Source organism: Saimiri boliviensis, chromosome X (assembly GCF_048565385.1).
Source record: "Saimiri boliviensis isolate mSaiBol1 chromosome X, mSaiBol1.pri, whole genome shotgun sequence".
Lineage (NCBI taxonomy): Eukaryota > Metazoa > Chordata > Mammalia > Primates > Cebidae > Saimiri > Saimiri boliviensis.
In genome coordinates, this window is record NC_133470.1 from 5794170 (window position 1) to 5809896 (window position 15727).

Sequence of the window (15727 nt, forward strand, 5' to 3'; positions counted from 1 at the left end):
CCATAAACTGGGTAGCTTATAAACCATTCTAGCCAACTCTGTGTTCTTATCTTTTTAGGATTGTTAACTAGGTATTATTGATATAGTAACTACAGTTACCTGGATAAGAGTCAAATCCTTCATAAAACTAGAATAACTGGTTGAAGGCAAGAAGTATAACATTGCATTCTTCTCAGTATTTCTCATTTCTTGTTGGAACAATGAATTAGTTCTTTCAGGGTGTAGTAGTACCTAGATTATTACAAACCAAGAAATAAGAAGAGGTGACTAGAATAAATATTTGATACCAGGATGGTGAAAAAAAATCTTTTCAAATAGAAACTCTAATTTCCTGTGTGATTAATGAGCTAGAATTAGTACTGGAGTTATCTCTATGAGATGTGGATTTCATTTTGGAGATGGGGTACATACTCAACAGATGAACTGCTGGGTCATATGGCAGATCTATTTTGATTTTCCAAGGAACCATTATACTGTTTTTCATAACGGCTGTACCAATTGCATGTCTGTCAACAGTAAATAAAGGTCCCCTTTTATGCACACCCTAAAAGGGTTTCATTTTCTCCACACCATTGCCATCATTAATTTTTATCTCTTGACTTTTTGATAATACACATCCTAGCAAGTGTGAGGTGATAGTTAATTGTGGTTTTCATTTTCATCCTCTGATTATTAATGATGTTGAGCACATTTTCATATACTTGTCGGTCAGTTGTGGGTTTTCTTTCGAGAAATGCCTATTCAAGTCCTTTGCCTATTTGTTAACCAGACTATTTATTTATTTGATAGGGAGCCGTGTGAGTTCTTTATATATTTTAGATATTAACTTGTTATCAGATAGATGGTTCACAAATAGTTTCTCCAAAACCATAGCCTGGCTTTTCATTTTGTTCATTGTTCACTGTGCAGAAGCTTTTAGTTTCCAGGCTGCCCACTTGCCCTACTTATTTCCACTTCCTAGACCCTCACGTTGTGGGAATGTGTGAGGCAATTCATTAGAGTAAACCATATCATATATATAATATTATTCATAAATACTATATGATAGTAAATAGATGTTTATGATATATAATATTACACACAAAGACGCGCACACACACACACGCACACACACAAATATCCTGTTGGGTTAGTTTCTCCTTCTCTGGGGAGCGCAGCTTGATACAGATATGCAGCAGAGAGAGTGTGTTTGCTGATCTTGACCCCCTGAAGCCACTACTTTAAACCATGAGAATGAAATATTTAGGGGCACTATGTGGATGCTAGTAGAAGGAAAAGAGATGGAAAAGTTATTTCATGACATCCAAGAAGTGAATGGTCCTCGAGGTGCAGCAGAGGAATGTGTAGGAGAGAGAGATGATTGACATCTTCATAGAGCCTTACACCTGTCCCAGTTAGCATGGAGGGGTTTGAGGCAGGTGACAGAGACACTGGGTAATGATGGAAGGTGTGAGGGAACAGAATGTACCACTGAATGGGGGGGGGGGAGTCCTGGGGAAACATCTGGAGGAAACAACCCTCCTGTGCCACGTGATCTGCCAAAATTGAACATGGGGAGGTTAAGAGGGGTGCCATGTCAGTTTGGGAACTGTCTTTAGGAGTGCTAACCATAATCTCCCTTTCTCCAACCAGAGCGTCCTGCCTTCCTCATCACATGCCACCCCTCCCCCACACACACTTTGTCGGCCATGTCCTGATGGTGCTGTGTGACGTCTAAGCCCGTCCTTCCCGCCCAGGGCTACCATTGGCTGGGTGGCGGCGTGCTGACCAATCAAAGCTCAGGGACGCGGTGGCCGCGTTGCCCTGGGATCCCGGGAGGGGCACGTACACATAGACCAGGCAGCGCGACGTTGACAGTTGGAGACGTTGAGGTGAGCAAGATGGCTCCGAAGATGAGACGCTCGGGACCACCGGCCTCAGCCGGGGAGACGCGCAAGAGGAAGTCGTCGTCCGAGGAGAGGCCCGGGACCCCGAAGAAGGTGAGCGACCCGCCCAAGCTCCTCCTCGTCTTCCCGTGGACCCCTTCCTCAAGGTTCCTGCCCTGTCCTCACCCGGCACAACCCCAGCCCGCCCGCCCCGCATCTCAGGAAACCTCCCTGTTCCCGGCCTCCTCCTCCACCCTCTGCCCTGACCCGGACGGAGCCCCACTGTGATCTCCCTGCTGTCCTTCCAGAAGCGCAAGGCGGGGAAGAGAGGGAGAGCGGGTCCCGGAGGGAGAGGCCGGAAGAAACGCGCCGCCGGGACAAAGATGGCAGCCGTGGGAACCCCTGAGGCAGGGAGCGGGCCAGCGGCACCCGGGCCCGGCGAGCCGCTGAGCCAGGCGCTTCCTCCGCCCGAGGAGCAAGTGAAGGAGGAGCCAGAGCGCGAGCCCGACCTACTGTGCCAGGAGACCCAGCTGGAGGATCCACTGAGCGACGCGGTCACCATCTCCACCACCACGTCCGTCGGCAGCGACTAAGCTCAGGCCCAGCCGCCTGGAGACCGCGGAGGTCTCACCAGCGTGGGGGGCCCCCATGCTGACGTCAATAAAGCCACAGTGTTGCAAAGTGATCCCAGTGACTGTGTTCTCTGATGGTGGGGAGGGAGGGAGGGAGGGAGGGAAGGAGAGGTGGTGGGTGGGGAGGAGGGAGGGAGAGGTGGTAGGGGAGGGAGGGAGGGAGAGGTGGTAGGGAGAAGGGAGGGAGGGAGGGAGAGGTGGTGGGTGAGGGGAAGGGAGGGAGAGGTGGGGGGCAGGGAGGGAGAGGTGGGGGGCAGGGAGGGAGGGAGAGGTGGGGGGGTGGGGAGGGTGGGTTTGAGGGAGAGGTGGTGTGTGGGGAGGAGGGAAGAATGGGTGGTGTGTGGAGGGCAGGAAGGGGGTTCCTGTGGGGTTAATGTCAGAGGGACAGATCACAACCGGACAGGAGGAAAAGGATTGTGTCATGGCTGAGCACTGGAGACAAATTTCCCCTTCACAGGATGACTTCACTTCTTGTAAGGTTTCTTTCCTCACACAGTCTTGCTAGCCCATACACCAAGTACCAAGAACTGGATTCTACCTACTTAGATTTCATTGTTAAAATGCCTTTTCATTTATATAAACCAATGGAAGAATCGTTTCCATTGTCTTTCCTTTCAAGCGTTCCCTCCCTACAATCTAAAATAATTAACAAGAAAAATTCAAAGTACAGAAAAGTCTATCTACTTGAAAGAAGCCTTTTTATTTATGCAACTGAGGAGACAAAAAATATATTTTATATTTCCATACCTTAGACACACACAGGTCTTTTCTATATATAGTGGAATTTATTATATGCAAATATATATAAAATATGTAAATAAAATGTAATATACAACTATATTTACTGTATACAAATACATAGATTATATATTTATATATAAAATACATAAATACAAATATACAAACATGTTACATATATATTGTATATATAAATATATATTATATATACACATTAAAAATACACAGGTCCTTTGTGTACATACTGGAATGTAGTATAGATTTGTATATTAATATATCTATTTTATCTTTTTATATAGATTACACATAGAAATATTTACACAATACATAAATATATAAACACATGTACAAAACATGTTTATATTTATATATAATATATGATCATTTATTTTAGAAGATAAGATGTTATGATTGTTGAAGCATGGTTCACAGGCAAAAAGAGAAAGGAAATTATATTAAGAAGAATAAAGTACAAAATTACCGCAATTCACTACCCAATTGTCACTAATTGCAATGAAAGAATAATATAGAACTTACTGTGTATAGAAAAGTCCTGTGTATTTCTAATGTGTATATATGTAATCTACATTTATATATAATTGTATAAAAGCACAGGTCTTTTCTATATGTAGGAGAAATTACTACTGTGTTCCTAATGTGTGTATATATATAAAATCTATATTTATATTTATATAAATACACAGGTTGTTATATAAACACACAGGTCTTTACTATATACAAAAATGATCTGTGTATTTCTAATGTGTATGTATGTACATATATATAATTTATATTATCTCCATGTATTTATATATAATCTATATTTGTATATTTGTCTATTTTATATATTTATATAGATTTTGTGTATAGATTTTATATATATTTATAGTCTACATAAATTATATGTAACATATAAGTATATAATATATAAATATATATTGTATATAAAATATATATTGTATTTGTGATCATTTATTTTAGAAGGTAAGGTGTTATGACTGTTGAAGCATGGTTCTCAGGCAAAAGGACAAAGGAAATTATCATTTTAAGAAGAGTAAAGTACAAAATTATCACGATTTAATTTCCAGTTGTTAATAATTACATGGGAAGAATAACTCATGCCCTTTAATCTTATAATGAATAGCATGTTAAACTTTTATGTGATTGTGAAAATATGAATTTTCATATAATAAGGGTTTGAGATGTAAAGCACTGACTTTATAGGCAGTTTTCATTCGTTATACAGATTGTTCTTACAGCTTTAAAGATGCTAAAATTAATGGTGGCTTGAAGAGCTGGTAGCATCTTTTGAGAAACAATAAATGAGTTCTGTTTCATCCCTTTCCTTGGTAAGGTCAGGGCTTCACTTCATTAGCTTACGAAGGGATTTCAGAGCTTTGCGTGTTGAACTTGTAGCTGCCTCCTAGGGAATCCTATGAAACCTGGGACGCTGTACCACAGAAACAGGGCCTTGTCCATGTCCTGAACACCATCATTTTGTGGTATATTTCTTTTGTGTTTCTTACATGGACATACCATATAAGGATGCGCATGCTTGGTATAACTCAAAGCCTGTGTATTTGCAAGGCTGTATTGACCCTGAACAATAACTATCTGTACATTACGGACTGGAAACAAGTCCGAATGAAAAGCTCCTGCTGTCTTTTAGGAAAGCCTACTGGTCGTGGTTGTATGTCTCTTTCCAAAGGGAAGTTGGTGAACGTTCTGCTATGGTTTTTCCATATGACAGCACAAAAACTGCATTAAATGGAGGCTTGTCAGTGGTCACTTTCGGGTTTGGTGTATATTAGGGAGCAATTTAGCAGTGTGTTTCAAAATTACATTCAAGAATTAATTTCATGCACCTTATTTTAATGCCATATATCCATTCAAGCTATGCAAGCCAAAACGGTCTGTGATGATTCTTTTGGCATTTAAAAAATTATCTAGGGCTCTTACATCATGTTTTTTTCATCATTTGGTGGTAGTTGGAGTTTCAACTGCTATTTGCTGGAAACCCATCCTGACTAGCTCTTTCACTGGGGCTTCATGTTTTATTGTGATGATTGGCAGACTGGTGTTTCAGGCATTTTTAGCTTTGGAAAGTTACTATGATTTTGAAATTATAGACACAAAAATGTCACTGAATTTATTTTAACAAACTTTTAATTCATCATAGACAATAAATGGTTTAATCAGAAATCAATAATTTAAGTAATCTTTTAGTTTGTTGGAGCATTCATAAATACCACATCTTCATTTAAGTCTTTCTTTATTCTACATGTTAAATATACAGTTAAATTAGTTAATCAGAGTATTAAATATTTTCCCTGCTTCTCCAACTACCCACAAGCTCAGGCTTAAAATAAGCAATGGAATGAGTAAAGTAAAGAAGTAATATAGCAGCAAAACAGTAGTTGCCTTTTATAATAAAATAGAAATATGAAAGCTTCCTGACGTTTATAGGCAAATCTTCCTGTGTCCTTAAAGGGCGGATCCCCTTGACAACAGTCATGAACAACAGTTAATCTTGAGGTTCCCAGCTGTCAAGGATAGTTGGTGGGAAAATTTGGAAACACCTTGTACATATTAAAGAGCTAAGCATCAGATGATGTATACATACATATGTCTCTTTCTCATTAGACCACAGGAAAGAGGACACATGGCAGGAAAGCCCATGGTCAAGGCTCCTTGACCATGCAGCTTTCTCTGCTCCTGACTCCTGAGAACTTTCTCACCTTTGCTCATTCCCAGCTTCAGTTTTCCATATGTATGGATTGATTTTAGCCCAGCATTAATGCTAGGAAAGATACAGAATTGCTCTCAAAAAACTCTGGAATTGAAAAATGACAGGAGAAGCTCAACACGATGGCTGGGTGCCAGAGGGAAGGCCTTCCACTGTTTTGAACCCTGACACTAAGCTCTAGAATAACTGCAGCTGCAGCCTATAGGATGTGGGCATGTGTCAGGCAGGCTGTGAAATGCTCCCCATGCATGACCTCATTGCTCCCTCACATCACCCCTATGGATTAATCGGTGCTCTCGAGAGACACCACCAACAGGATATCAGCAAAGATAGACGAGAGGAGACTTATTAGAGGAATTGGAGGATGAAAAGTCTCAGGACAGGCTGTCTGCAAGCTGGAGCCCCTGGGATACCAGGAGTGTGACTCAGTCCCCATCCAAAAGCCTCAGAACCAGGGAAGTGAATGGTGTAACTCTCAATATAAAAAGAACCTGCAGTTGTGTCCAAGGGCAGGAAAAGAAGGGTCCCAGCTCCAGGAGAGATAGGGAGGAAAGTGCCTTTCCTCTGCCCTGTTTCTTCTATCTGGGCCCTCAGAGAATTGGATGGGGTCTCTCTCTATTGAAGGCATCTTCCCCACTCTGTCCACCAGCTCACACCAATCTTGCCAGGAATACCTTTGCAGGCTCACCCAGAAACAATGCTTTACCAATTCTTGACATCTTCCTTAAGGCAGCCACGTTGACACCTGAAATTAACCATCATACCCTGTAAAATGGGTAGTATCCCCACTGGACACATGTGACAGTTTGGGTACCTTTCTTATAGTCCTTATAGGTTATAGAGCCAGCATTGAAACTCAAGTCTGCAATGATCAAATTCTAAACTCCAAAGGACTGCTGCTCAATGTTGCGGAAGCAGCACTGTATTAGACACTGTAGGAGGACTGGAGAGGCATTTGAGACACATCCCTTGCTTTAGGGAGCACATTCTAGCTTGCATTCATGAGAGGAGTTGTATTTTTGTGACTGAACTACAGACCCCAGAACCAAGTGTAAATTGCCATGCTTTAGGTGTGCATAAGCTCTTCAGAAATCCTAAGAAAGAGCAAGAAAATTGTAGGCTCAATTCATATAGGGAAGTTTTTATAGAAACAGCTTTTAGCCAATTCCTGAAAGAAAATACTTTTACTAGAGGAAAAATTTTCTGCTGGAGAATAACTAGCTGAAGGACTTTTGGGGGGTAAGAGGCCATGGACACAGGTCCACAGAAGTGGGAAAAAATACACAAAGAATAGAAATAGAATTGAGGACTCGTCAGGGAGAGGAGTAAGAAAAAGCACTAGGCTAGTAAGCTGATATGCAATTTTGAATCTTAACCAGATTGAGAATTTGGTATGACTCAAAATTAGATAAGAGTAATTGCAGAAAAAAAAAAAACAAAACAGAGAAGAACAGGGTAAAATAAAATAAAAATTCACTAATAATCAATTAAAGTATTCATTCAACATACATTTATTGGGCATTTACCATGGTCCAGGTGGTGGTCTAGATGCTAATAAAAAAATAATAATCCCTGTCATTACTGAGCAATGCATGTGAGGCATCCTTAGAATGGTGCTGGAAGGTAGATGGGGCTATCTTATTCCATCCAAATTTATATTTAATTTAAGCACCTTTGAAAGATTCAAAAGAACAGTAGGCACTACTGATTTTCTTTTAAAAAAAATCTGTCCTGTATTTAAAGTTAATTCCATCTCTTGATGTTTTTCTTCATATTACATTATTCATTTTATTATATTTGTTAATACAGCATTATCCATCTTATTGTGCCATATATTATGGCATTTCCCCCATATGTGAATATATCACCACATAGAAGGAAATGACCCCATTTTCCTAATACATAATTAGATACATGAGTTGATTCCTTTACAAGCAAAAATGTATCTCCTCCATTAAATATTAAAATGAGTAAAACCACATAATATTCCAGAGTTGAATCTTGTAGCTCAGTAGGACAAAAATGTTGCTAATTTGCACATTTTATATGGTACTGAAGACTCCCATATTAAGGAGTGTTTTTATTGTCTGCTTGGTCAGAGACCTCACTGTTTTGATGAAAGTTCATTTTTAGGAGGCCTCTGTTATCAACTTTGCATAGGAAAGCTTATGAAAACACAAACCATTCTGTCCTCACAACGTCCGTCCACAACTCTGATGAATGGAGTTGCATCTGCATGCTCATAGTTTATCACCAAAATCTATGAAGCTACTAGAAAAAAACTGTGGGGAAATGCTTGAGGAAACTGGTCTGGGCAAAGATTTTTTTGAGCAAGGCGTCCAAAGCACAGGTAGTAAAAGCAAAGGAGGCAAACGGAATAACATGAAGCTCAAAAGCTTCCGCATGGTAAAAGAAACAATCATCGAGGAGGCAACCTAAAGAATGGAAGAAAATATTTGCAACGTGTACATCTGAGGAGAGATTAAGAACCAGAATATATATATGCAACTCAGTAGCATAATTGACATCATCATCATCTGTGTGTAGACAACTGAATCAGGCTCCATGGCTCCTGGAAACTGTAAATCTTCATATAAAGGCAGCGAAAACCCTTCAGAATATTTCCTGCACTAATCACTCAAAAAACATTTCTGTATTATCTGGCCAACCCATGCTCAGCACCAAACTCTTGTAGAATTTTGACTCTACCTTTTTGGTAATAATCTTTGATTTTTAAAAATAATTGTTTTGTCCATTTGCTTCAGAAATCTATAAAGCAAACAGAAAATATTCTTTCAGAATGACTAACTCTATACTACTGAATCGATTATTAAATTTTGGTGAATGATTGATCTTGGCAAATAGAGGTATAACTACTTTATGATGTCAACTGTAATTCAAATCTCTTCTCACTAAAGAATTAATGAAATGCTTAGCTAGGCATGGCCAATGAAACTGTAATTAGCCCTGTCTTTGGATAACTTTCTACTTCCTTACTGTCCTGAGTTTTGCTGGGCAAAAGATTCATGTTTGGAGATTATTACAGAAATCTCTGCAACACTGTCATTTTCCATTCATAACTTAAGGCTTTCATAATTATTGCAGAAGTTTCTCAGTCTCTCCATGTGAATTTTCTCTTAGCTATTGGATTTTAGATATTTCACAGTTTCTTTCATGCTTTTAAACACACAGGCCTAATTCTGCTGAAGTGGTTTCATGTTCCAGTCACCTGCTCAAAATATGCCCGTTTAATCCCCCTTCTATGGTGATTGATCTGTTTACACTATGCTCTCCTAAACTGGGAAAGTTTTAAAGTTGACTCTAGCTTTTTAGGATGCAGACAGCTGCTAAATTCGTGACAAAAATGAGACGCTACCTTAATTAGTTTATCCAAATGTACCAAAGGTATTTGCTGTATGGGTCATGTTCTTTGCATCGTAACTTCCTGTGAAAATGAAAACTATGCACTTTTTGAATTAATAATGATGATGCACATAGATGTACACATACACCTGAGCATGCACACAGCTGTGCACACACACATGCACACACACACCCCCGCCTCTAAAATTATTTTAGAGTGTGCCTTGGCATCCTTCGCACAGACATACATCATTGCTGAAGAGACGCAGCTCTGTGTGGTCAGTCTGTGCCGCAGCATCACCTTTGTCCCTCCACAGTTATGTGCCCACTTTGTGTAGTCTTTATATTGTTCTGAAGAAGAGTCAGGTACTCATTCACTTTATTTGTGTACGTGCTTCAAAAAAATATATATATATATAAATTTTTATAATATCCAATAAAAAAATAAAATTAGAGGACGTAACTTCTAACCAAATAAACGAGAAAATAAAGTGGCAATAATCAAGCTAAAATAAAACAAACACAAACAAGATAAAATAAAAGTCATATGAACAGCAAGTATACTAATAGCACAATATAAGATGATAGAAATGAATCCATAAACACAATCGGTACAGATTAAACTCTATAATGAAAAGATAAAGGCACAAAAGGTTTGAAAAGAAAAAGATGGAAAACAAAATACGAAATATATATTAACCCAAGGAAAAGAGGCTTAACTGTATCAACATCAGATAAATTAAATATTAATGCAAAAGTTATTCTTATGGATAAAACAGTCATCTCTATGGGAAAATCTGTTAAATTCTCAGATAGCTGTAACAATTTAAATCTACATGCATCTAATTAAATGGCATTAATATATATAATACACATAAAAGAAAAAATGATAGAATAAAAATAGAAATGAACAAATCCACCATTATACTGGGATAATTCAGCACATTCTCACTAGCTGTGAGAAAGGACTATGATTGGCATAGAGACTGAAAGTAATATAAATATAAAAGATTTAATAGTTTTATAAGCTCCTTGTAATGGACATACATAGAAAACTACACGAAATAATTGGAGAACACATTCTTTCAAGAGTTTCAGAAAATTTTCTAAAACTTGGTTACCCACTTGACATAAAGTATGTCTTCTCCAATTTCAAATAATCTGAAATTTTTTAACTATAATACAAAAATTAAAAAGTTAATGCCAAAACAAAACCTTCAATGGCGCTGTATATTTCAAAATGTAAAAAGACACACATAGATGTCTATAAGTTGAAAGAAAAATCATAATAAAAATGTTTCTAGAGAGTTTGATAATAATAACAAACTTCCTTTACTCCATCCATAACTTCAGGGACTCATAATTATTGCAGAAGTTTGACAAAGTATATATTTAAAAGAAAAAATTTTCCTTTAATTGTAATGCATGGATCTTATTTGGGCCGTAAGTCAAGCACATGACTCTGTGTGTGTGTGTGTGTGTGTGTGTGTGTGTGTGTGTGTGTGGTGTTTGTGTGTGTGTGTGTGTGTGTATGTATGTGTGTGTGTGTCTATACATATATACAAGATATTCTACTCTGGGGCTGGCAGAAATGTTTAGGAGTTGGGACAAAATGGAATTGGCCATCATTTGATGAGTGTGGAAGCTTGGAGAAGTCCATAGTTGTTTATTGGACCATTATCTTCCTCTCATCCCTCAACCTGTATCTAGTCACCACACCCTGAAACAAATATTTTTGTCAGCTTCTTACATACACGTTAAGATGACTTTATACATTTACAAGAAACAAGCAAAGGCATATATGTATTTTCCCTTATTCACATAACATATAGTATATGGAACACATCAACTTACAACTCACTTTTTTCCCCTAACATCATATCTCAGAAAATCTTCCTTATCATTTGATGGTAGTGGCACTCCCACCATTTGGACATACAATATTTTCTTGAATCCTTCCTCTCCTGAGGAAGATCTAGGCTGTTTGCAACTCTTCACAAAGGCTAGGGCTGCCATGAACAAAACTGGGCATCTGCCACGTCACCAATGTACAAGTGTCTCTGCGGGAAACATTCTCAAAAATGGAAGAGCTGGGTCCTATATCACTATCTAATCATTAATACATTTTAATATTGGTAGATATTACCAAATATTTCTCCTTGGGGATTGTACCAATTTATACTTGTACCAGAAGTGTGCAGGAGTTGTATGCAATACTTTAATAACCCAGTGACTTTGCCTCCTTTGCCTGGAATATGTGTCCTCCCTCCCCTCATCACATGCCATCTTCTAGGAGATGATTTAAGAGGGATGCCTTCCATAACAATACCTCCTGGGCTGCACTAGGAGACAGACAGGTGCCCCTAGCGGTCCCGCAAATGCATTTCTCATAACGCTTCTCATACTGCACTGTGATTGCCAGGGTTCTTCATTTTCTCAAGCTCCAGAATACTAGTTCTGTCTTATTTGTCTTCTTTTACCTGTACTTCCTACCATGCCAAACCCACAGGAAGCTATTAGGGCAGGCGTCCCCAAACTTTTTACACAGGGGGCCAGTTCACTGTCCCTCAGACCGCTGGAGGGTCGCCACATACTGTGCTCCTCTCACTGACCACCAATGAAAGAGGTGCCCCTTCCTGAAGTGCAGTGGGGGGCCGGATAAATGGCCCTAGGGGGTCGGATGCGGCCCACGGGCCGTAGTTTGGGGACGCCTGTATTAGAGTGTTTGTAACATGAATCATTAAAAGTGGGATGAGGTCTCTGTGGATTATATGTACTTTCTAAATCAATGTCAAAATACAAAACATATAAGCAAGAAATAAAAAGCACATATTTTAAAAGGTCATTACAGTGTGGAGATTTCTTGAATAACTAAAAGTAGAACTACCATTTGATCCACCAATCCTCCCACTATTTGGTATCTACCCAGAGGAAAAGAAGTCATTATACACAAAGATACTTGCACACGCATGTTTACAGCAGCACAATTTGCAATTGGAAAAAAAATGGAACCAACCCAAATGCCCATCAATCAAAGACTAGATAAAGAAACTGTGGCATATATATATATATATATATATATATATATATATATATATATATAAACATATGTATACATATATTTCCATCATATGTATATATGATGGAAAACTACTCAGCCATAAAAAGGAATGAATTAATGGTATTCACAGTGACCTGCATGAGACTGCAGACTATTATTCTAAGTGAAGTCACTCAGGAGTGGAAAACCAAGCATTGTATGTTGTCACTCGTAAGTGAAAAGTAAGCTATGAGGATGCAAAGGCATAAGAATGACACAATGGACTTTGGGGACTCAGGGGAAAGGATGAAAAGGGGGTGAGGAATAAAAGACTACAAATTGGGTTCACTGCATACTGCTCGGGTGATGAGTGCACCAAAATTTCACAAATCACCACTAAAGAACTTTCTTGTGTAACCAAATACCATGTGACCAAATGTGACCTGCTCCCCAATAACCTATGGAACTAAAAAAATTAAAATAAATTTAAAAAATTAAAAAAATTCCAAAGTCAAATTCAGAAAAAGGGATACACACATGGTTAAAAATGACCCCAAACTAGCAACTTTCAAATTTTGAACACAAATAAGGATGGGGCTATTTCTTTGTTTTTGTGCCTATAGAAATTGTATTATAACCAAACAGGCTTTTATAGTCATTTGTAGAAAAAAAGTATGACATAAAGTGAATATAATAATCAAGGAAGTTATATGTATGTTACAAATAAATATATACATTTTTCAGATATGTCTATAGGGCAATGCCCATCATTCTGGAGAAGTTGCATGGAGCTGTTTAGTACATTTTAACTAATGTTCCTAAAAACAAGAATTTCTCCTAAATTCAGACACTGCTTCAATGGTTAATTCATTTGTTAATCCATCCATTCACTAAATATCTCAGCAGATACTTATAGTGGCCTTTATTTGTAAAGGGCTATTCTAGGCCAGCATGGAGGCTCATTCCTTGTAATCCCACCACTTTGGGAGTGGGAGGCTGAGGTGGGAGAATTACTTGAGCCAGGAGTTGGAAACTAGCCTGTGCAACATAGTGAGACCCTGTCTCTACTAAGAATAATAGCTAAATTTAAAAACTATATTTTCAAAAAGGACTATGCTAGTGCTATAAGGTATCCAAAATTTATTTGATAAAAATTCCAGGCTCTGTAAGTTTATAGAAGAGTGGGAAATAGTTTTCTTTTATCAATAAATTATATCATTACACTTAAAATGTTTCTCATTGGCTTCAATTTTAAGAAGTGCAAGGAAATATAAAATGGTTTACATTAATTATATATTGTATATAGTCATATGCAAATATTTACAATATGTATAAAATGTATATGTGATATATTGTGAATTTAGAGAAAAAGAGATTTATACATTTTAAAACTTCCTTGTATGAAAAAAAATTCTGGAAACTGTAAGTGTGAGCTATCTACATTAGTGTTTCTGTGTTTGACAAAACAGTATTACAGCCCAAAGGGGAATGGTTGAGAATAGATAACTTGGCCAAATCGCCCTGGCTAGAAAAGCAAGGAGATTGCATCAAACTCACTCTAAAACTCACTCAAAGAACTTGAAACTGCTTGCACTCTCTTAGGTTTTACTTCCTGGTCCTTACTGGCAGCTGATGAGGTTTAGAAATAAGCAAATGTATCTGTCTATACTGAAGGGAAGAAAATAAATCTGCTATGGCACTAGTTCAAAACATTGCACGAGCAGTCAAGAGAAACAATTAGGCAGAATATGCTTAATGGTAAATCAGAAATGACATGCATGAAAACATGGGGGTGCACCTTGAAAATATTGGAAAAATGAGTCATGTAAGTTTGCAGAACCAATCAGATCTTCGACTGATACACTTTGTAAGTTCCAATTGCTGGATATCACTTATCCATGTGATCAGGGGCATCTGTAATGATGAATGGCTCACGTTCATACAGCTTCCAATGCCTGATTTCTGAAATGATCAACTATTTATTAGCTGTAAGGTAAGGTCAATGAAATATATTATCTTCTCCTGTGCTTAGAGATGTTAAAATTCATTTATGGTACTACAAAGATTATGACATGCAATAAAAGTCCTAAACTGTGAAATAAAACCCAAGGTAGGATTTAGTTTATTGTGTGTTAGTAATGATATTTAAAGAAAATATTAACATTTTGCTAAGCAAATATATTAACTATGCAATAATTTTAATTATGATTAATTTTATCATAAGCATTTGCTATTCTATTTACACATACACCTCTTACAAATTCAAATAATAAAAAACGATGTTTTTGATCTGTACTCAGGAATACAGAGACATATGTTTTATGTAAAGAGAGTGTATTTCAACATGGCAAAATCCCTTCTGTACTAAAAACACAAAAATTAGCTGGGCAAGGTGATGTGTGCTTGTGGACCTAGCTACTCAGGAGGCTGAGATGGGCAAATCACTTGAGGCCAGGGGACAGAGGTTGCAGTGAGCTATGATTGTGCCACTGCCCTCCAGCCTGGGTGATAGAGCAGGACCCTGTCTCAAAATAAGAAGCAAAATTAAAATTAAAATAAAATAAAAAACAAAGTGCATAGGTCAGCTAGATGCAGTAGCTTATGCCTGTAATCCCAGCAGTTTGGGAGGCTGAGGCAGGAGGATCACTTGAGGCCAGGAGTTCAAGACCAGCCAGGGCAACACAGCGAGACCATGTCTCTACGAAACACACACAAAAAATTATCCAGAGAGGTGGTACACGCCTGTATTCCCAGGTACTTGAGAGGCCTGAAGTGAGAGGATCCCTTGAGCCATCGCATACAATTTGCAGCCAGGAAGAAGAGAGCACAGACTTCAAAGACTCCATTAACTCAGTGAATCTATTTCCTAGCACACAGACACATATACAAAGACTTACAGTCACATCATATGCTTATGGGAGCTGGCATTTCTCCTTGACGGTAGCAAGGGATGAGCTTTTTATTATCACTGTGGCTTCTCAGTTTATGCAAGTCAACACCTTTGGAACAGGGCTGAGACCAGGATGGTATCCATCCTACCTCCCTCTTTCTAATGGTGGCATTTAAAAAATTATTTTGTACAGATGGGATCTTGTTATGTTGGCCAGGGTGGTCTCAAACTCCTGGCCTCAAGTGATCCTCCCACCTCAGCCTCCCAAACTGCTGGGATTAAAGGCATGAGCTACTGTGCCTGCCTAAAACAATGCCATTTTTAAGATGAGGTGCACTTAAAGAAAGGGTGTATTTGGTAGACAAAATAAGTACTCTCCAAAGATGTCCAGAAACGTGTCCCTGAAACCTGTGAACATGTGCAATGACAAGGCAAGGGAGGAAATGAGTTGGA

The 15727-nt window shown here is 38.5% G+C and overlaps 1 protein-coding gene across 1 annotated transcript; it reads left to right on the forward strand.

Moving 5' to 3' along the window:
• Window positions 1-1771: 1771 nt before the first annotated feature.
• On the forward strand, window positions 1772-2458 carry LOC141582848 (testis-specific basic protein Y 1-like). Its single transcript, XM_074392122.1, has 2 exons — window positions 1772-1979; window positions 2174-2458. Exons 1-2 carry the CDS (start codon window positions 1881-1883, stop codon window positions 2456-2458), a joined length of 384 nt encoding a protein of 127 aa, XP_074248223.1. The 5' UTR covers window positions 1772-1880.
• Window positions 2459-15727: the final 13269 nt, after the last annotated feature.

What these genes read in the sequence shown, in the direction of transcription:
- LOC141582848 (XM_074392122.1), top strand. Translation starts at nt 1,881, where the DNA reads ATGGCTCCGAAGATGAGACGCTCGGGACCACCGGCCTCAGCCGGGGAG. An exon ending in GGCCCGGGACCCCGAAGAAG is followed by an intron (nt 1,980 to 2,173) that starts GTGAGCGACCCG and finishes CTGTCCTTCCAG; the next exon opens with AAGCGCAAGGCGGGGAAGAG.